Source organism: Epinephelus lanceolatus, chromosome 1 (genome assembly GCF_041903045.1).
Source record: "Epinephelus lanceolatus isolate andai-2023 chromosome 1, ASM4190304v1, whole genome shotgun sequence".
NCBI lineage: Eukaryota > Metazoa > Chordata > Actinopteri > Perciformes > Serranidae > Epinephelus > Epinephelus lanceolatus.
Genome location: NC_135734.1, coordinates 12132312 through 12154488, shown reverse-complemented (window position 1 = coordinate 12154488; position 22177 = coordinate 12132312). Strand labels below are relative to the sequence as shown.

At 41.1% G+C, this 22177-nt stretch overlaps 2 protein-coding genes across 3 annotated transcripts; both read left to right on the top strand.

Annotated features, from left to right (window-relative positions):
• Positions 1–237: 237 nt before the first annotated feature.
• mybl2b (v-myb avian myeloblastosis viral oncogene homolog-like 2b) lies at positions 238–9244 on the top strand. The gene is made up of 15 exons (XM_033625955.2): positions 238–502; positions 960–1056; positions 1166–1237; positions 1363–1455; positions 1568–1788; positions 1900–2032; positions 2127–2186; positions 2345–2557; positions 3911–4183; positions 4271–4413; positions 5996–6095; positions 6194–6304; positions 7833–7949; positions 8042–8173; positions 8285–9244. The coding sequence occupies exons 1-15, from the start codon at positions 483–485 to the stop codon at positions 8411–8413; spliced, it is 1914 nt and encodes a 637-aa protein (XP_033481846.1). The 5' UTR covers positions 238–482; the 3' UTR covers positions 8414–9244.
• A 517-nt stretch (positions 9245–9761) lies between these two features.
• On the top strand, positions 9762–21651 carry rpn2 (ribophorin II). Of its 2 annotated transcripts, XM_033627683.2 has the most exons (18): positions 9762–9848; positions 10187–10377; positions 10529–10624; positions 11587–11762; positions 11888–11963; positions 12122–12256; positions 12343–12519; positions 12610–12728; positions 14144–14249; positions 14540–14631; positions 14713–14827; positions 14982–15176; positions 15267–15353; positions 15469–15564; positions 17516–17591; positions 19677–19806; positions 20397–20493; positions 20968–21651. In XM_033627683.2, exons 1-17 carry the CDS (start codon positions 9836–9838, stop codon positions 20446–20448), a joined length of 1932 nt encoding a protein of 643 aa, XP_033483574.1. In that variant the 5' UTR covers positions 9762–9835; the 3' UTR covers positions 20449–20493; positions 20968–21651. The 2 variants fall into 2 exon arrangements, with proteins under 2 accessions (XP_033483574.1, XP_033483575.1); XM_033627684.2 differs by lacking the exon at positions 20397–20493.
• Positions 21652–22177: the final 526 nt, after the last annotated feature.

Sequence of the window (22177 nt, the reverse complement as noted above, 5' to 3'; positions counted from 1 at the left end):
AATTATTTTCCATTTTTCTCACAAAACATTTTTATATTAATTTTAAGGAGTCTATACGAGACGGTGTACAGATTATACTCGTCACTATATTGTAAATGTATATGTGGAGGTAATATATTTTATTCGTTTTTTATTTTATTTATTTGACACAAGCGCTTTAAGATTTTATTTTGAAACTGTTTCCTGTCTGGCCCGTGATCCAACGCGCACATCTAATGCGCATCTACGTCACCGCCCGGCCTCGAAGCTGGAGAAGGGCGCGAGATAGAAATCCGGGAGCGCGGACATCTAGGGGGCTCCGCTCCAGCTGGTTTCAAGCTGCAACGTTACCATTCAACAACAGCGGCCACCACCACTGGCCTCCTCAGAAAGACAATAAACAGGCGGAATACAAGGACATAATACCAAATATACACGCACATGACGAGCAGGGGCAGCAGGTTATATCGCCGCCTGACCGTAAACAACAGAAACAGAGGGAAATGTCTTGGTGGCCGCGCGGGTAAGAAGTTGATCTTTGTATTGTATCAACGGTAGCGTTAGCAGCAAGGTTACTTATTTTATCACAGTCATGTTCGACATTACCTTTTTATATGACAGTATTAGTGGCATTCAGTTGGCTAAGTAAAGGGTCTTTTGACGTTATATTACTTGTGAGTACTTCACGGACTCTGTTTGTGCCGCCCTTTTCCGTAGACTCACGATAAACAGGGTTCAGTTTGTATTTAACGCCAGACACTCTGTTAAATCACAGCAACCAAACAAATCTAATACTGTACTGATGTTATACTTTGCCAACAGTAGTGTATGCATATGAGCTAGCCGCCAAGTCTCTGTCAACCATATAAATAAACCTGATAGTCAAGTCTTCCTCGCCATACCATAAGGGCGGGTCAGCAGCTAGTTTCTGCTTTCTCTGTCAGCTTTACTGTTGCACATCACAGCTGTTTGTTTCTCAGTGAGGATGGGGAGGAGGCCATGCATCCAGACACCGATTCTGATGTGGCAGAGCAGAGAGACGGTGGGAAAGTGAAGGTGAAATGGACACAAGAGGAGGTGATTGTCTTGACTTGCCCCAGTTATTTGCATTTTGTCGCAGTGACTGCTGACCCTGTGGCTCTGTGGGACAGGTAACATAAACAAGCTGATTTGTTTATGTTTACAGGATGACAAGCTCAAGGCCCTGGTTCAAAAACTGGGACCAAATGATTGGAAATATATTGCCACCTACATACCAGTGAGTTTGATTATCGTTTTATGGTGCTGATATATAATAAGCTTCAGGGCCTCCTGGGCTAATTTATGGCGACAGAAATCTCGTTCACTGTTTTATTCTTCTTCCGCTTGTTTTGTTTTGCTTAGAATCACACTGAGCACCAGTGCCAGCACCGCTGGTTTAAGATCTTGGATCCAGAGCTGGTTAAAGGCCCTTGGACCAAAGAGGAGGATGAGAAGGTAGGTGACTCAAAAGGTAGCAGTGCAGGGGTTTAACATTTGACAGGTGATAACACTGTGTCCAGTATGATAATTTGAAATGACTACTTACTGAGATGCATTCATTTCTCAGGTTATAGAGCTTGTTAATCTCTACGGCAACAAACAGTGGGCAATGGTAGCGAAGCATCTGAAGGGCAGACTGGGGAAGCAGTGTAGAGAGCGTTGGCACAACCACCTCAATCCAAATGTGAAAAAGTCATCATGGACAGCAGAGGAGGACCTCATCATCTACAAGGCTCACTGTCTGCTCGGAAACCGCTGGGCTGAGATCGCCAAGCTGCTCCCTGGAAGGTAATATTCTCCATCTACATGAGCTCAGAGGGTGGTTTTAACTGTTGGCATGGTTTTGCATGTGGAAATAAATCCTCTCGAAAGGACTTATGTTATTATATTTATTCACAGAACGGATAATGCAGTGAAGAATCACTGGAATTCAACCATCAAACGGAAATTAGAGATGGGCTTCTATGCTGGGGAGGTCTTCAGGCCAAATGAACTTGAAGAGCTGTTGGCCCGTGTTAATAAAGATGTGCAGGTGGGCTGTCCTTAGATGATGTTGTTCTCTAGGATGGATAAAGTATTGAACCGTGCAAACAGTGTTTAAAAAAAATATTTTTTTGGTGACACAGATGCCCAGTTGCTCACAGGATGGTGCAGAAAAAGATCCAGAGCAGAAAACGCATCCCTCAGTAAGCAACCAATCATATCCATTTGAAAAATATCACAATTTAAATACAGGGTGGCCTTGAATAATCAAATCTCTGACAGTGGATGGAAAACACACTTGTATGTTACACAACGGTGATCATATTTTTAATGTCCGTATTCTTACCATTATGATCACCAGTTGCAGGAGATGCCTGTCTCGGCCTCAGTTCAAGCCGGCCCCAGCGAGGCAGGGCCATCAAAGTCTTCGTCCTCTCCAAAGGACAGTCTAAGCCCCAAGACTGAAGCAGACACCTCAGGAGAAATGAGTGTTACCAACTGGGTGGTGGACAGCTCCGGCTTTCTCTCCCCTACTGGCCCAGCACTGAAGGAAGTACTGGACATGGTGGATGGGGTGAGTATCCCCCATAGTGTTGTAAAAAACATTATTGTTGTTAATGCAAAATTGCATTAAATGTCAACGTACACCCTAGTGGAACAACATCGGCAACATGATCCCTTATGTCCAAACCAACAGTAAATTCAATTTCTACAAACGGCACTTTGTCAAACACAGTAGAAAGCATCTGGGTCCAGCAACATTATAGGTGTTGGATTTGGGTCATTGAGCGACATATACTAGGTGGAACAGTAATCAAGATAGATGTTCCCTTTGTTTTAGGTGGGTGCAACCCTTTTTTTTTTGACTATGCTGACTTATAGTAATGCTGACCATAACCCAAAGGACACGATGCTTGATTTAGCTGAATTGTTGTGCATTTGTACTGTTGTAAATGCTTGGCTCAGCCCAGGGGGGCAACTGCCTCTCCTCACCCTTCCCACCCCATGAGACTTGGTAGGTGAACGTGAATATTTACGACATCTTGTCCAGAGTGTTGGCTGGGTGCAGACAGTCACCTGTGTGTTTTTCTGCCCTCCTTCAGCCGCAGATACACCTGCAGCGTCTTCTCTCCTGCAGCTGCTGATTTATCTCTTTTCTTTTGTTCCATCCTCACACAGTTTATCAGGATTGATTCATGTGACTTTTGTTTTCATTCAGTAAATGTTGCTTGCGTACTTCAGTAAAAGTAAAATTACAGATTTAAAAAAAGTACATAAAAAAACAACTTTGTTACAGTAATGAGAGTAAAAGTAATTTGTTTCTTACCCTCTGCTAACTTAGAGAAGAAAAATTGTCATCATGTTATGTCATGACATGTCATGTAGCCTTGTTATAGTTACCTTTTTAATTTAAAGAAAATTAAAAATGTATGCCCTCAGTGTCATTCTTTTCCTGGCGGTATCAAAAATGGTATTGAATATCAATATTTTTCAAGATAATTGTATCAACGTTAGACCTCAAAGTGTCGTGACCACACTTATCCCCAATAGCCAACAAACCACACCGCATAGCATGTCATTTAAACATGTGATTAATAGCTTATACTCCCATCTAGGCTGCTGCATTGTGACCTGTTTTGTCTGTCAATGACAAATAGCATACAAAGTTGAGTTATATACAGATAAAATAGATTACTGCTTCAGTTGTGCATTTTTATTTATATTTATTATTGTATTTAGAAGAAAAAAGCCTCTTATGATGCAATAAGAAATTGTTTAATCTTTATGTTTTATGACCTGTTACCTTTCTTTACACCTCCATACTTTACCAAGCATAGAAAAGATTTAAAAAGTGTAGCTGGTTGTAAAACTTCAGAGTGGCGACTAGATGTCCAGCTTACAAATAAAATGTCTCTTCTGTCATCAGGATCTTGATGGCTGGTGCAACCTAGCTGCCTTCGACCTGCCTGAGGACAGCCCGAGCCCAGAGCGCCATCAGTTTCGTTTGGAGGGCAGCGCCTTGCAGGAGTTAAGCAAAGGCCACAAGGGAGAGCTCATCCCTATCTCTCCTGGAGGGGTCACTCCGCCCTCCATACTGAACCGCCGGAGCCGGAGACGCATCGCCTTGTCTCCGGATGCCAATAATTCCATGACTCCCAAGAGCACTCCTGTGAAGATCTTGCCCTTTTCTCCATCGCAAGTACGTTATTTAATCCTGTATCACTGACTTTGGTGCTGCTCGAAATGTCGCATGAGATTGTCCAATAACTAACACGTGTTGTTCCAGTTCCTCAACATGTGGACCAAGCAGGATACTCATGACCTGGAGAACCCGTCTCTCACATCCACGCCAGTTTGCAGCCAGAAAGCCATTGTTACTACACCACTACAGCGTGACAAGACCCCCCTCACCCAGAAGGAAAACTCAGTGTGAGTGGTCTCTAACCAGCTGATTCCATTTTGGATCCAGTTTCTGGAAAAATACCTGGATTCATTAAGTTTCACTGCTAACAAACCTTGTGTCAAAACTCCTATCTCCCCTCGCTCTCACTCAAGAGTAATGAAAAAACATAATGGTAAAAGGATTCTCTCTTTTTAGCAGATTAGATCAGCTGTAGCTTATTCAGAGTAACTCAGTAATGGTTAAAATGAAACATTTGTTCTCTGGTTAATGTGCTCTCTGCAGCTGCTATCTGTGTTCAGACAAAGTTTGTTTGTGAGAGGAAAGACCCATCACTCTGTAGTACTAGTGCACTGAGTGTATTTGCAGCTTAGCTGGGACCAACACAGTGGTGCCTCGTCTCTAAAGGAATGATCAACTGTTAGTCTCATGTCAGTTGAAGAATCCTCCAGTTAAACTTTGATTCATATCAACATTTGAATCTGATTTATTGCTCTGAATACTCTACAGTTGTTCATTGAATGTGTCATGAATTTATTAAACATTTTATATATTAAAGGGTAACTTCTGTATTTCCTGGACCCTATTTTCCCATATTTTTGTGTCTTGGTGACTAATGGGAGCACTCATTTTTGAAATTGGTCCAATATTGAGAGAGGCCGAAACTGGCTGCAGTGTAATTCCTGCAAGCAACTGAGCAACGTCAATTTACATCCACTAACAGTGTTTTTGCTACTGACAGGTTCAGATTGTTATTTTAAGTGTCTGCCAACTTACGGAAAGGATCCTAACAGAGGTCGACCCTTTTGTTAAAGAGTAAGATCCTATTTATTCAACAGGAAACAGACGCGAAATAGTCATTGCCAAACCCACCAGACTCCATTCAAATAAACAGCAAGCAATGATGTACAGAGCCAGCTTATTTATACATGTTCACAACTCCTTCGTTTCATTACTGAGTGAATTAAGGGCTTGTTTCAACCAAACCAGACTCAGTGATTGTGACAACAATGGAGAGACAAACCAGGGTGGCTTCTGTGAGTTTTATTTAACTTATTTCGATTTTAAATGAAGTGTGTTTTACAATGATAAAAATGACTGTTTATTTAAATGGAGTCTGGTGGGTTTCTGATGGTTCAACGAAAAGGGTCTTACTCTTAAACTAAAAGGTCTACAGCTGTAGGGATCTTATCCAAGTTGTTGTCAGACACTTAAAATAACAATCTGAGCCTGTCAGTGGCAAAATGGGCACTTTCAGTGGACTTAATTGATGATGCTTAATTGCAATTACGATTACATTGCAGTCTGCGGTCCTCTTGCTCAACACTAGACGAGTTTCAAAAATGTTTTTCCTATCAGTCACTTAGACACAAAAACATGGGAAAATAAGGTCCAGGTGATAAAATACCAAACTAACCCCATGGGATACTCGTCTCATTTGGAGGTTGCGGGCACAGGTTGTGAGCATGACTTCTGCTGCCACTAAAACTGTTCTGCCATAGCCAACAAAAGGTGATCGACATCTTTGAGCCTGATAAGGGATTCAAAAGGATCTGGATTCAGTATTGGATTTTAATTTGATTTTAAATCTCACATTTTTTTCTCATGTAGATTTGTTACACCCAACCACAAGTCTGACCTCTGTACGACCCCACGAACTCCAACACCGTTCAAAAATGCCATGGAGAAGTACGGGCCTCTGCAGCCTCTGGTGAGTATCTTTGATTATCAGCGAAAAGCAATCACTTCTTACTTTATGGTTTTTATCAGAACTGCATTAACACCATTTCTTCCGCTGTGTCATCTCAGCCTCAGACTCCGAACCTTGAAGATGACATAAATGAGGTCATCTTAAGAGACTCTGGGATTGATCTGATCGTTGTACGTTCACCTCCGCCTGAGCAAAGACGCAAAACAATGGTAACCGAGTCAACTTTAATACCTAACTCCTATTTTGATCCTTTAACCCCTGTTAAAGATATACTGTAGCATTTATACATAATAGTAAAAGATGATACAGAGCCAGTATGTCACATACTCATTTATCTTACATATTTAAAGATGGATCGTTAAATATGTAAATATGTAAAGATCAACATTTTTCAAAAAAGACCACTAAAAAACCCTGAATATGACGTTAAATAACAAGTGCTAGTGTAACAACAGCTAACCCAGACATGAAGTCAGGGTGTAGCTTTCTATAATGGTGCATCCTAATGAATTAGCATACTCTAACTTTATTATCTTACACGCAAAGGGTAGGGTGTTAAACTAGAAATATAGATTGTCTGTAGAAGGTGAATCTTGACTGCTTGGCAACATTAAATACTTGCTGTTTCTCACCTTGGAGCTTTGCATTACAATGACAGTCTTCCACTAGCCTCATTTACACTGCCTCTTCAAGGCAGGATTATCAGAGTTATTCCGCCTCACTGTTTTGTACAAAAGGTACAGTTGCTGAATGGGGGGACAAAGGTGTCCCGCATCATCGGCACTGGAGGTAGTGGCAGCACCAAAACGATGTCTGAATAAACAGGACAGTCAGCAAGACAGGATCATGGGCAGGACGGGTGTGATGTTTTGACAAGGTGTTATGCATGCAGCTTACTGTGGGTGATTTAAAAAAGTAGCTCAACAGTCGAAAATGTCTGCAAATTGGGAAAACGATGATGTCAAGGAGCTTCATACCCTCTGAGCATAGGACCAGATCAGCCGCCACATAACAGAGACTGTAAATGATTGCTATTGCCATGTTGTGCCATAGTTAGTGTTTATAAAGCGCTGCTGATGCATATGTTATACGTCACACTAGAGGCTCACGTTGTTGTTAAGTATCACACCCTTCATGCCTCTTTTGATTCTGTGATGTCGACATACTGTCTTCAATCACTTACTGTAGTGGCATGAAGTTGCTGTCGTTTGGTTCTGTTTGAAAATGCAAAGGAGGTGTAAAGAAGGTTTGTAGCAGCCCTATAGCACTATCTGTGTGTAATAAGGGCTACTGTTGGTCAGCGGACAGCTGCACAGGAGCAACTGAGCTGTTCAGAAGCTTTTGTCTGCAGGAATTATGAATTATTGAAGGAATTAATGGCTTTACGTGCAACCGTGGTGATTGACTGAGTCATAGTGTGAAGCCAGTCTGTAGATGACTTGTCCTTGGTGTCTGAGGTTGTGAGTTCAAGCATGATGACGAATATGATGAAGAATAAAAATGCTAATGCCAACTGAAGCAATGTGCTGTGTGGATTAGAGACACATAGTTTCTAAGGTACTTTTAACTTAAGTTTTAAATTACAAGTTAATTATGGTCTGAGCAGTTTTGCTGACAGACCCTCCTGTCCTTCCTGCGCTTCCTTTTTTCATCCTCATCCTATTCCTCCATCTTCTTCCTCCTCAAAATGCCGAGCCCTGTCTTATTGCAGCTATAATGTTGTTTTCTTGTTCCTAGCATCGGCCTCCCATGAAGAAAGTACGGAAGTCATTGGCCTTAGATGTCGCAGCCTGCCCGGTGACGCCTACATCCAAACGCAAATCCATCAAAATTGAAGCCAAACACACCATCAAGGTAAAAATAAAAGAAATAAAGACAAATGTGTAATTAGACTGTTCATATATCTGATGCATCCTAATTGTTTTGTCCTTATATTTTGGCCACAGGAAGAGCCGGTACTAGTTTCTCTCAGCTCCTCCTCATTCTGCAGTAAGCGGCATGAAAATATTTTGGATCAGGGCTTCCTTTTGGGACCTAGTGATAGTGCCATATTTCCCAGCACAGCGCCTCCAGTTCCAGTAAGTTCCATCTTTAACCTTTGAAGGATTGAATATTCTCATGAATGGAAAAGTATTTTAACATAGCTTTTCTACTCTAACCTACTGTGATGTTTTTTGTTTACTCTTCAGATGTCAAAAGAGTGGGAGACAGTTGTTTGTGGACAGACTAAAGACCAGCTCATAATGACGGAGAAAGCAAGACGCTACCTGCGCTCACTAAAATCCCACGCTCCCAACCGTGCCCTGATTCTGTCCTGAGACATGTCTCATCTTTACACCATGTTACTTGTGCAGAACTTAATGTTGCTCTTTCCCCCCTGTAGTTTTTGCTGTTGTAATATGTGATGGAGAAAAGGAACATGTCGTGTAGGTTTAGTACAGTTTTTGAACAAGTCGTTGCCAATTAAAACACTGACAATATGGTGTTTTTAGACTTAGTCTCATTCCAGTTGCCTTGTGCAAGGCTTGAGAAAGAAGTTCTGAATCACGTCAGTATATTGTGACTTAAACATGAAAAGAACAACGAATGTAAAATTAAAATATCACGGCTATATACTTTTGCTATCACTGAAAAGGCATGGTTTTACATTGCATATGTGTCTGTAATTTAACATTTTTTAAAGTTGTGAGGAGTACAAAGACTCAGGTTGCACCTCCATATATTAAATTCTGATGTATAACTTGAATACGGAGTAAATTCACAGGTTGATCAGTCATGCATTTAGAGACAAGGGGTCCATGTTGAAAATGTAACATTGTGTTGTTGAAAGATCAGTTTAGCATGTGTCTAGATTTAAAAGTGAGGACCTCGGGGGAATTAGATGTCTGCTGAAAAAGTGATAGTGACTGCAGCGCACATCAGTAATCCATCAAGGTGATTTATTGAGATCCAACCAAGTACTGAGAAGTGCTTTGGGAAGGTTTGTTACTGTATCCATGTAGTTGTGATGTCAGAGGCATGGGTGCTTTACCACCCTTGATGGCAAGAGTATTATGTGATTGTCACTTTGTAAATATGTAGTGTTGTATGTTTTTACTTCATCATACAGCATTTTGTTAAAAATTTAATAAAATACCAGTATGTCCAGTACACAGTTTTCTCTTGATTATATTGCAACAGCACGTGACAGCATACCTGGAATAATTCTTTGGGCACAGGGCAGACTCAGGGTTAGAGAGGTTGAGAATCAGTGGAGAAAATTAATGGATTGATCTATATTTTACACATGATATTGTTATTAAATTTGTTTGCCTTTCTAATTTCGCTGATGAAGTGTATAAAGTGCTGACAGAGATAGTAGGTATTACTCTTTTTTTTCCTTTCTTTACAAAAAAACATTAACGGCAATATTACAGTTCAAACAATTACAGAACAGGCAGCATTTTGAGAATATTAAAATACACCAAATAAGAAATTAGAAATAAATTTGTATAATGTAAAAAAAAACAAATTAAGGAAAAAATGATACCACTTAAAGTGCTTTAAGCAATACTGCAAACCAGCTTGACTCATTTATCTCAAATACTGATACTGTCTGGTACACGAAGGATTTCTGCAACGTGTACTTACATCGGCTTTTATTTTGAAATGGAGCCGGATATTATACCTTAGGTGACAGCTCACTCTGACACACCGGAAGCAATCGTCCGTTTTGGTGACGCTGCATTAGGCTGCAAGACATGGACCGGTCTAGTAAGTGAATTATATCATACATTTGATCTGAAATGTTAGGTATGTATGTTTTCCGTGTGTTTTGTGTGTTTTTGTGGGTCGCGAGTTTCAGAATTGGTGAAGAAATAGCACGCGGGCCGTGCAGTGTGTTGCTTCCTACTAACGATAGCTAGCCCGCTTGGTAATGTTAGCTTAACCTGCAATGAACGAGCGAGCGTTATCTCAATGAATGAATACATATCATAAGAAGAGATTGTGAATTGTGAGAAATAATGTATTGTTTCCTCTCCTCGGTGTTTACCGGTAAATACCCTTTGGAGCAGCCGGCAGGTTAACATGTTTCCGCGGTGTGTCCGCAGGGCTGCTCGGGTTGTTTCTCCTCAGCCTGGCTCTTGCTGGAGCTCAGGCGCTCACACCGGCGCACTACCTCTCCCTGTCTGATGTGGGCCGACTGCAGAACCTCCTGAGCCAACAGTTCACCGACCTGGACTCTGCTTACTACTCAGTTGTGGGTCTGACCAAGCTTGGAGCAACTGTTCCTGATCACGAGGTGAGGAAATCACTCTATTATGCGGTTAGCACATCTAATGCAGAAGAATCTTTAAACAATCATTAGCCATAATGTCTGGGTGCTTTATTACATGAAATGTTGTCCTCAGTATTCGTTGGATTTAAACTGTGTTTTTGTAAATTGTATGCAGGAAGTATGCCAGTTTCTCAAATCCCAGCTGGATCCCACAAGTGTTGACTCTCTCTTCTTTGCTGCTGAGACCAGTCAAGCCATTTCAGGATGTGAGGTATGCTTGTGTCTACTGTCTAATCTGCCTTACTGCCAGTCTTTATGTTCAAAAGCATCTTTAGATGTGTAGCTGTGCCTGATAATATTGAACAAAAAATTCACCATATTGAGGTCAGGGTGTTAAAATAATTATAAAAGATCATTTGCAAATATTCCACCATCATTCCGCATACAACAATATTCTGAATTTGATTTGGGTCTTGTAAACTGCATTCTGAATTAAGCCTTTTTCCAAAGGTAGCACAGGACATGTGGAATATGCCAGCGTTATTTGGGTTTTAGGAGCATTCTTTAGACATGTGTACAGCACATTCAGACATTTGGTTTGCAACAGACAGCCTCTTGCCTGTTTACCGTCAGCTTTCTGCATTGTCGTGGATGTGCTGTAAATAAATCAATAATTTGCATGGCCGGGGTAGGGATGCAAATCCTAAAGAATAGCCCACATTTTAATGGGAAGGAGAAACACACCTACTCTTAAACATTAATAAAAGCTTTGATATCAACAGGTTTTTGAATGTATGCAAATATCACAACGCTGTCCTGTTTTAAGAAGGTGGCTGAAGGAATGAAAGAGGGAGGCTGTGTTTGCATAGTCAAGCAAGTCTGCATTAGGTGGAAAAATTTGAAAAAAGTCTGATTTGCTGTAAAGAAGCATAATTGCACAAGCAGCTCCAGCTGTTCCTCGCTTCCATTTTTTGACATGATAAACAACATGTTATGACACAATAATTGCAGTATTTACGGCTGCATGTAAACAGGAATATTAGTGGAATATTTATTTCCATAAGCAATGTAAACAGCTGAGTAGAATTATTGTCTCTTTCAGAATAAGGGTAAAAACTGGAATTTTTGTGCATATAAATATAGTCAGTGTCATGGCAAAGTGGAAGATGCTCTCCTCTAATGCAACCCTTCTGAGAACCGTCTGTTTATATGAGATTTTTGTCCACTTCATAGATCCCTGTGTCCAATGAAACTCGTGACATCCTTCTGGCAGCAGTCAGCGAAGATTCAACCATGACTCAGATCCACAGAGCCGTGAGTGCACTCAGCTCTCTGGGGCTTCCTCTGACTTCCCAGGAAGTTGTAGGTGCCTTGACAGGTCGCATCAACAAGGAGGACAATGTTATGGCGTAAGTGTTAGTTCTGTTGGCAAGGGAGTGCAGTATCATTCTGCGTGGAGAGTCTTGCAGTGTTCATGAGCAAATTATTGGATTTAAAGCCATTTAAATTTAAATTGTGTGTTCTGTGTGTACAGTATCACCTCAGCTCTGCTAACAGCAGCCCGCCTGTCCCAGCAAGCAGAACTTGGAGGAATACTGGAAGAAATTGAGGTGAGCTTTTATACGTCCACCAGGTGGTGCTGTGTCACTGTGTTTTGACTCAGCACAAGACACACTGCACCATTAAATGTCCAGAAATTCTTCTTCTTCTTCTTCTTATTATTATTATTATTATTAAAATTGAGTTTAAACACCTTTTTTCCTCTCAGGACCTGACAGCTCGTTTGGATGATCTTGGTGGCATCTACCTCCAGTTTGAGGAGGGACTTGAGGCGACTGCCATGTTTGTGACAGCCGCTTATTCCCTGTCAGATCATGTGGACATGGAGCCCCCTCTGAAGGAGGTATGATTTCTGTCTGTCAGGTGTCGGCCTTTCTCTGCATGGGTTTTTTCAGTGTGAAAGTGACTGAAGATGTGTTCTCCACACAGGACCAGGTCATCCAGCTGGTAAACTCTATCTTCAGTAAGAAATCCTGGGACTCTTTGTCTGAGGCCTTCAGTGTGGCAAGTGCCGCTGCCGCTCTCTCCAACAACCGCTTCCATGTGCCAGTTATTGTTACTCCTCAGGGCCCAGCCACAGTGTCCCACAGCCAGCCAACCCTGCAGGTTCAGATGTTGGATCTCACACTAGCTTCAGTCCTCTTGCATGGTTTATAATCTCCTCAAAGTGACGCTGTTTCTCTGTCTGATTCACAGCTCCTTGTTACTGATGTCATGGCTCAACCACTGGCCTCTGCCAACGTGCTGGTGGAATCTGCGTACGCTGTGGCCTCCAAGAGCATTATTCTGAACCAAGCACCTTTCACACTTAATGAGTATGTATCATTTTAACTTTAAGATATTTATGAAGGTTCCCTTTACTGTTGAGCCAGTGTAAAAATTTTCAAACCAAATTGATGTTAAGCCAAACACTGGACCAGATCATTGTACTAAAGTTTACTACCAACCGTTGCACTTGACTTAGCAGCTGCTCCCAAATGCAATATACCAATACCGTGTCACAACAGCAAACAAGCATCCCACTATCGCATACCATCGTGTAACATCGGAGCTCTCTGTCCACACTGAATCCACTAAATATGCCCATATGTTATTTTGTATAAACAAACCAAATAAATATCAGCTGTGCGCTCGGATCAGACTGGAGAGTTAACCACTTAAAAAGTGGGTGAGTGGCCTATGAGCTATCTTCCTATGTTTGTACTTTTTAAACAGAAAACCCCCATTGAATGCTGTGATATTAAATAGAAATTACATAAAATATAGCCAACAGGAAGTAGGTTGTTATTAGCGATGGTTACTTACCTCACAAGAAACCTTATTTTGTTTTTTGTAGTGAAAAAACAGAGGTATTGTTATCCTCATTTCAACTTTAGGAATCAGCCATTCCTCATGCATTGTGGTGCTTTCAAAGCGAGTGACAGGAATGACTAGAAACTGGGCGTCTGACAAAAGTTCAACTCAAAATGGCGCATTGTGCGGCTCGGAGCCAGTTAGGACACCTCCACCGTGGGCTTCAAATCTAAAATGTTGCCATACTTGCATAGTTATAGTTTTTTTTGAGAGACTAACTCTACATTGTCTTGTCCCGTCACCCAATAAAACACATTAACTTTCTCATAAACACAACGTGTGCCAGTCTATCCTCCAAGGTACTGTACTAGAGTTTAAACTCTTCTTTGTTGCCGGCCTCGACTCAGCAGCAAATTGCAGCATGGCCTGTCATACTAGTGGCTCTGTTTATTAAACATAGTATTATGTTAATCACAATAAAATTGCATATTGCTATTACAATACAAGTTGGAATAAGCATCCGAGTCCAGTTTGCCAGAATGCGTCATAATGCAAATGCTGGTTCATCCAGTTTGCATAAAATCAAACCAGTTTAAGCTCGTACACCAAAGCGGACCAGCAAGGCCGGAAATCAACCCAACTGTAGTTCCCCTCTACTTGAAAATTAGCTCACAAACCTAAAGAAACATACACACACAACCTTTCATTACCTCATTGCTCAGCCCACAAAGCTTACATAGTGTTCACAGAAGTGTTTGAATCATAATGCAAATAAAAGCATCACATAAGTATGAATTATCTGTTTAATTTACTGTGAAGATTATGTTTAACTAAGCACATTCAGTTTCTTTACAATATTTACCCACTTAATTTATTTGTCTATTCATTTATTTATTTTTTCTTTCTGTTTCTTGATCCTTTTTTCCCTGATTTTCAGTGGCGTCTTTGAACTGAACTTCATGTCCAACCAGCCAGCCAGTGGATATTACCAATTTACTGTTGCGGTAACCGGTGACAGCCGTCTTGTTGCTAATCATGTTGAGGTAAGGTGGCGGTCAGAATTAGAGACATAATATTTAACTGTAGTGGAATGGATTAGCCAAGTTTAATGCATGTAGTCAAAGTGTTTTTGGCTTGAATTGCCTTGGTGGAGAAAGTGATGCAAATGAAGATGTTGTGTTGTTGAGTCAGAGGTGGGAGGTTGTGGCTGCAGCCTGTCTAGGTTGGCAGTCCATCTGAATATAATTGTTGTTATTGTTTGTTTAGGGATTGGTATGCTGCTCTCATGCTCTTACTTAATATGACTTTGTATTCTAACTCTGTCGACCTGCAGCTTAAAGTGAAGGTGTCCACTGAGGTGGCTGTCACTAACATGGACCTCTCTGTGGTGGATAAGGACCAGAGCATTGGCACAAAAACCACCAGGTAAGGAAACAAGTTTGATAAGTGAGGCTCTTTTCGCACGGCTATCGAATACTAAATGCTTTTCTCTTTTCAATGACTCAGGGTGGACTATCCATCCAAAGCCAAGGCCTCCTTCACAGCAGACAGCCACCAGAACTTTGCTATGGCCTTCCAGCTGGTCGATGTCAACACTGGAGTGGAGCTTACCCCTCACCAGGTATGTAATCAGGGTGGGACATGAGCGCACCATACAGTTATCATGTGGTTGGCCAAAACAATCAGGAAAACAGCCAACCACTGCGACCACTCAGGAAAAATTGAGCTCTCTGCCTTTGTTCAAGTTAAGGACCGATTTATTTTCTCTGTCACAGACCTTTGTCCGGCTGCACAATCAGAAAACTGGCCAAGAGGTTGTGTTTGTGGCTGAACCCGACAGCAAGAATCTGTACAAGTTTGAGTTGGACACAGCAGAGCGCAAATCAGAGTTTGACTCCATGTCTGGTACCTACTCCCTCCACCTCATCGTTGGGGATGCCACCCTGGAGAATCCCATCTTGTGGAATGTGGTGAGTGTGTGTTCACACTTGGTGGTGCTAATGAGGATTAATTACTGATGTGAGTTGATTTTCTAAAGTCAAGTTGTGGTCATTTCAAAGGCTGATGTCGTACTGAAGTTTGTGGATGAGGAGGCCCCAGCAGCCGTTCAGCCCAAGACTCTTTATGTACCCAAACCAGAGATCCAGGTAATGCTACTGCACTCCTTTCGTTTATATCAGATTAACTGCCTGATGATGGAAAATCCAGCAGCATGCAGGAGCTCTCAGTCCAGCAGTTTAAAATCTCCTCTTATCTCTGCAGCACTCTTTCAGGGAACCAGAGAAAAAGCCTCCAACAGTGGTTTCCAATACATTCACTGCACTCATCCTGTCTCCCTTCCTGCTTCTGCTCATCCTGGTAATATTTCAAAATAAAATGTTTTCTTGTTTTACTGTTTTTATTTTTGCCAACAGCTTGAAGGGAAAATCTGCCACCTTTTTTATGTGGATGCCCAACCAGTGATGTTTGTAAATGTAGTTCAAAGCAATACATTCCTCAGTCAGTGCTGAGTTCTCCTGCTCATGGAGCCATGACAGCAGTGCCTTCATGTACCAGGATGCATTGCGTGCAAGTTTCTGACGTCCCATAGCTACTGCTAGCCTATAGCTATTAATTTGGTGGCTAAAACATAGCATTACGTGACAAAAATACTCATGTTTTTTCCAGTTTGTTCAGGATCCTAAAGAGGGTTTCTAGCACAACTCTGTCCAAATGAGGAATAAAACTTTAAAGCATAGTAATGCACACACAGACTCTCCAGGGTCTGGCATCTTACAAAAACTCCCCACTGTGAAATTTGTTGCAGCAGAATGATTCAGTTTCTGTTGGCCTCAGAGGGCAATTTGAGCAAAGGCACCATCAGATGGTCTTCGCTTTCAGTAGCTCAGGTTCTGGAGGGTACCCACCAGCTATATCCTCTATTCAGCCGTAGCCTCGGTTTCTCTCCACTGCATTTCTTCAGCAGCATAAATATCCTAAATATCTGAGTCAGCCAAACACTGTCAAATGCGTGTGCGTTACGACTGCTCGACTTGGGAAAAAATCATAGTTGTAATTATTTTAGTCAGTATTGAGATCATGATTAGATAACACCATTAATCACTGACTTTGGAAACATCATAAGTTTTCTTTATTACAGTGCATGCTCCTGAACTAAAAAAAAAAAATCCACTGATTGACTCATTCAGGTGATGCGGTAGTAAATGAAATGTTAGCATAATGTAATGTTAGTATTAGCATAACATAATGACAGGCTGCACCTGCGGGGGTCGTGGTGGCAGCAGTTTATCTTTAGAAACAGAGTCACTAAATCTAGAGAGAAAGTCAGCAAGTTGGCAACACCACTGTGAAGGAAAGGGGTCCGCAGGATTTATAACACGAGACAAAACAAGAGCATCATTGTGAAACGGAATGCAATACAATAATTGTTTGTATTTAAATGATCTTGTTTTCATTATCACTGGAAAACAAAATCATAATTTAAAATGAAATCATCCTAACAGGATAACAGTTACGGAAAATGAATGAATGACTGAATAAATGAGCAGCCCCAATCTTTGTGCATATTTTGGTAAGCAATTTTTGCTGTTGGAAACGTACCTAGTTAGCAATACATGTAAAGAGAACAAGGAAATTCTGTTTTTGAGCAGCACCTAGAGCACGTCACCTGACTACCTGGAGGCTAAATCCAACCTGTAGTTCATCCTGCATCCAACTTCGTCACTGTATCGACAAGTGGTGGCGCTCGATGCAGGCAAAAACAGCAGACTTTAAAGCTGCAAACTTGGCTTACTCTGTCAATATAACACACACACACACACACACACATTGAAATGTGTTGCTTCAATTGACTACATGTACCTTCAACACTGATTGGACGTCCATATAAAAGGTTCCCTTCGCCTGTAGAGCAGCTTACGTATGGAGATCATTTTTAAAAATAAAATTAAAACTAATTTATTTCTATTATTAATCAAAACCTTTTTTAGTAGAGCTTTCAGCTTTGATATTATTGTTGTATGCACCATGGTCTAGTTTCTTTACCCAGAAAAGCTCTTCAGTAAGAAGCTTTCATAAACACTGAATGAGGCTCCAGTACTGCATGAATATAATGTTTATTTTAATTTGAAATCACAAAAGCGACATTGTATTTGTTTTTCCCTGGCATTTGCAGCGCTGACTAATAGTTATTGTTACAGTGGAACAGCACATTGTGTGATAGGTGATAAACAGTTTTTCAGCCCCTTTGTTTGCAGCTCTTGCAGGGGACGAAACTCACATTGTCTTTTATTCCCCCACTTGTCTGTAGTGGTTTAAGCTCGGAGCCAACATCTCCAACTTCAGCTTCTCTCCCAGCACCATTCTGTTCCATGTTGGCCACGCAGGTTAGTCCCAGTCTCTGAAATGAATGTTTATCACAGATGTGTTTGTTTTAAAGCCTTGTCATCAACTGTCCATCTGCTGTTGTTCACAGTGATGAGTGAATTGCAGTAATGACTGTGGGAAACATCCTGCATTATCATAATTTGCGTGATGCATTATTCATAAAATTCCACACACACAAACTTTGTATGAAACATTGCCCCAACCCCACCCACATCACCTCTAGTTCATTATTAAGTTAGCTTTGTGTGTGTCACAGTTAAAGTTCCATCCAGATTTTACAGCAGTTTTACAGAATTTTGAAAAAATTGTCAAAAGAAAATGCAAATTAATGATTTCTGTTCACTACATTATGATTAGGAGGTAATGTGCAATAAGTTGGCAATCCTCCAGTAAACATACTTACAGTTTTTAAACTTGATTAGGTCATACCGGACTCCTTGAAAGTGCACACACATTTCAAAAAAACGAAATGCCAATGAAGCCGGCATATTCAAATGTTAATATGTATGTAAGGGGCATCGGTGTCTTAGTGGTAGAGCAGGCGCCCCATGTACAAGGCTGTTGCCGCAGCGGCCCGGGTTCGAGTCCAGCCTGTGGCCCTTTGCTGCATGTCATCCCCTCTTTCTCTCCCCCTTTCACACTTAACTGTCCTGTCCATTAAAGGCAAAAAAATGCCTAAAAAAAATCTTAAAAAAAAAAAAAATGTAAATAAAAAACAAAATTAATTATTTTAATGGGATTTGAGTTCATGTCCGTATAAGTAAAAATCATTTAAGACAAATAATATAAATTTTATTCCACAAATATTTCTTATTTCTCTTCCTATATTTCTGTACAACAATAACTATAAAGATTAATTGCCGGCACCATATTTAAATAATGGTCACATGACAGAGACAAACAAGCTTTTCTTAAGTTAAAAGGTAAATTACTTGTCTGTGAATGCTCGGGATCAAGCCTCAAAAAAAATTCCTGTCTGCTCTTGTTAAAGATTTTTAAGAATAAATAGAATATTAAAATATCTCCAGAAACTCACCATCGGGGAATTGTTGATACATGCAAAGGCACATCTCAATATTTTCACCAAAGTGAATGTACCTGGCCGAAAAGCCTGTTATGTTACTATGGTAACCATGTGTTGTTGTCACCAGTTGTAGCTGTGGCATGAAAGATATTTTGAAGGTTTGAAGATATGATATGGAACTTTTTTTGCATATATATTTTTTTGGGGTTGTGTGCTTAAATGATCCCAAACATTTCCAGCAAAGTTAAAACCTAGAGAAGTCTGTAATTTCAGTCAAGGACAGGGTCCGTGTCATTTGGTCACTGTCGCCTGTCAGTGGTGCCATTCCCCCGCTTCAGGGTTCAACATTAATGTGGATTTGCGTCATCTTACAAACTTTGTCTTGTGCAGACACCGTTTATCACCAGTGCCTGATAAGTACTGCACATGTGCATCTCTCAGCAGAGATGAGACGAAAACAAGATGGCTCAGTCCTTTGATACTTCCGTCAGCAGCCCGGAGAAAAGTATTACAAATATTTTAGATCTTTGACATTTTTGCCTATATATTTTAACTGCATGAATGATTTTAGTCAGTGGACGTTTGGATTTTATGTTATCAGAGCAACAAGCTGAACAAAAACCTTAGCGGGTAATTCAGCTTCTGGTAAAAACCTCCTGAACAGCTGGAATTTAAGTTATCAGAGAACAAAGTTGAGCACATATTAGCAGGAGCCCGGCTTGCAGCCTCTCCGCAACAAGCTGAACAGTGTCAGAGAAACGTTGATTTTTTTTAAATGTGAAACTGCCGTATTAAGTGCTTTTACAGGTTTTAACCTCCTAGTCTGTTTGTTCTGGAGAGGAAGAAACCTCTTTGGATATTTCAGCTCCTGGTAAAAACCTCCTGAACAATGAACACTGAAGAAATCGTAACCGGGAGAAACTGACAGTTATGATATAGCTACCTTTTGTTGATCGAGACATCCCTAGCAACAGAAAATTATATTGTATCTTTAACATGGTGATTTTGATAGCCATTTTGTTTGGATTTTAATGTTCCAGCCTACTTTGTTTTATTTCAGCCATGCTCGGCCTGATGTACGTCTACTGGACGCACCTGAACATGTTCCAGACTCTGAAGTACCTGGCGATTATCGGCGGTGTAACTTTCCTCGCCGGGAACCGCATGCTGGCCCAGAAAGCAGTGAAGAGGTATGTCTCCTGATGGCGCACGTCACAAATGGTTCCTAGAGAGTCCTCAATGCCAGAGAGAATGCCTAGCCCCTTTCAGATGGCGAGGACTCGGGTGCTTTGAGGCCTCTTGGTAGTTCTTAGCCTTAAACCTGCGGTAAAGTGCCTATCCCATATCCTAGCTCCTCAGTTGGTCCCCAGAGGCCGACATGAATACCAGGCTCTCTGTCAGAAGAACAGCTCGTGCCTACTTGGACCAGGAGAGAAGTGTGGCAGCAAGATCTGCAGGAGTGATGATCTAAGTGGGCAATTTCCTCACCATCAATATGTAGAGCCCTCAAGGGGCCAGAGTGAGCAATTTGTAGCTCATGTCTCTGACTCAAAACATCACTCTGTAATTGTTCACTTTTACTTCTTGCTTTTACGACAGCCCATTTAACCCTTTTAAGCAAGTGAAAAATTCCAATTAATGATTTCACAAATGTAATTTTTCCAGTGAGGCCTTTTTTTCTTCTTCTTCTTTCCTGCTAGCCTCTGTCTCCTTGAAGCTGGTGCCTGTGTCTTTTTAACCCCTCTCTCCACACCTCGCTGTCTCTGTACTCCTTTTTCAGGATTGCAGCAGAGCAAAGTAGTAGGTTGGCAAAGTATAGGAGCCTACGATAAAGCCCCCATTTGTAACAAATGAGTCGGTCGCACTTCCAGGCTGAAGTAAGGGCATCCTCATAGTCGGCATCCTCAGTGCTTTTCCATAGTGGCTGGCAGCGTGCATGGCTGTGTGGTGCTCAATCATTCTAACGCAGAGTGTTCACATGTACTTGCCGCCCTCCCCCTTGTTTGCCTCTCACTCATCTCACCATGATCATTACGACCATGGCCATACCGGCACTTTGGTAGTCCCTCCATTGTGGTCTAACACCCATGGTCCTTGCTGTGTTAATACTTTTGAGTGACATGTTTTGTGTTCATGAGCCAAGGTATGCATCGTCCAGATCTTAGACATTTGTCATGAGAATTACTCCGTGTTCTTGCCAAAATATATTGTTGTGGAAGAGTGTACATTAAAATGCATGTTTGAGCCTTTACATGACTTGTCAAAGATCGGACATGAAATCAAACCTCCAAGATTTCATTCATGTCATGTTTGTTATAACTAATGTTTGCCTTTCTTTCTCTCCTCTACAGACTTGAGAAAAAATAAGAGCAAGAAAATTAAAAGAAGACACTGACGAAGCTCATTTTTTGTTTCCAAGGAGTCATTCAACGATGCATCAAATCAGACTTCAAACATGGCGTGGCAGTTCAAGAAACCAATCGACAGTTAAACATGCAGTTTGTCTGTGTTGCCAAATGGAATAAATCGAGATATCACAGCGTCTCCGAGGACAAACGTTCACTCACTGACCGATACTCTTACTGAGGGCTGTAAAGCTACTGATCGTTGCACTTCATCTTCCTGTGAGATTTGTTTTCTTGTTGTCCAACATGCCAGTGTTTTCTAAGAGAGCTGGGATTTTTATTTGTGGTTTCTTGATGGATTTTGGGTTGTTCTGTGTTTTTTTTTTTGTTTTTTTTTTGTACATTTCTCTATTTTCGCTCAATGCCCATTTCACCTCGTAACAGAAGCTGTTAGTCAACTTGTGTCAGCTGATAAAAACCATTGGCAGCAGCACTGATACTTTGAACATTACTAACTATGCCAGTGTGTTTGCCCGTTTGGTGCATCAGATGTGTAGGAGAAACAGTTGTCCCCTATTTGATACAGAGTTGGCATCCCCCAGAAAAAATTGTTGATAATGAAATATGGGCAATTTGAGGAAATTATTTTTTTTTCTAATGAAGAAGAGGAAATAAAGAATTTGAGGTGAATCTTTGTTGTTTTTCTTTCTTTACTATAGGGAAAAGATCAAATACATCTTAAAGGGACAATTCACTCCCAAATTAAGAATATATACTTTCCCCTTTATCTTTCTACTGACCTACACCTACACATAGGAAGCGTACATCTTGTCATGGACAAGAGGCGCATGCTGGTGATGATGTAGACATTGATGTCCTCCTCAGCTGAGCTGTAACTTTAGCTTGCTCAGAGGTGCTAGGTGAGCTAGTGGCAGATGCATGCTTCTTTCTTGTGATTCGGCTGGCAGGTGTAGTTCAGTAGAAAGAAAATAGTTCCTACATGAAACTGCTCACAACAAGGTATTACCTTGAGTAACTGGGTCATGATTTCTGGAAAGAGACATTGCTGTTGATAATTCCCTCTGTGTTTCCCTCAGAGTGTGTCCTTGCTGAGTGTCTGTAGAGGGTTTGTAACAAGAGAGAATATTATACCAAACAGACCACAACTTTTAAACCAGCCACTTGATTTGGTTAACTTAGACTGCTGAAGCCTCAT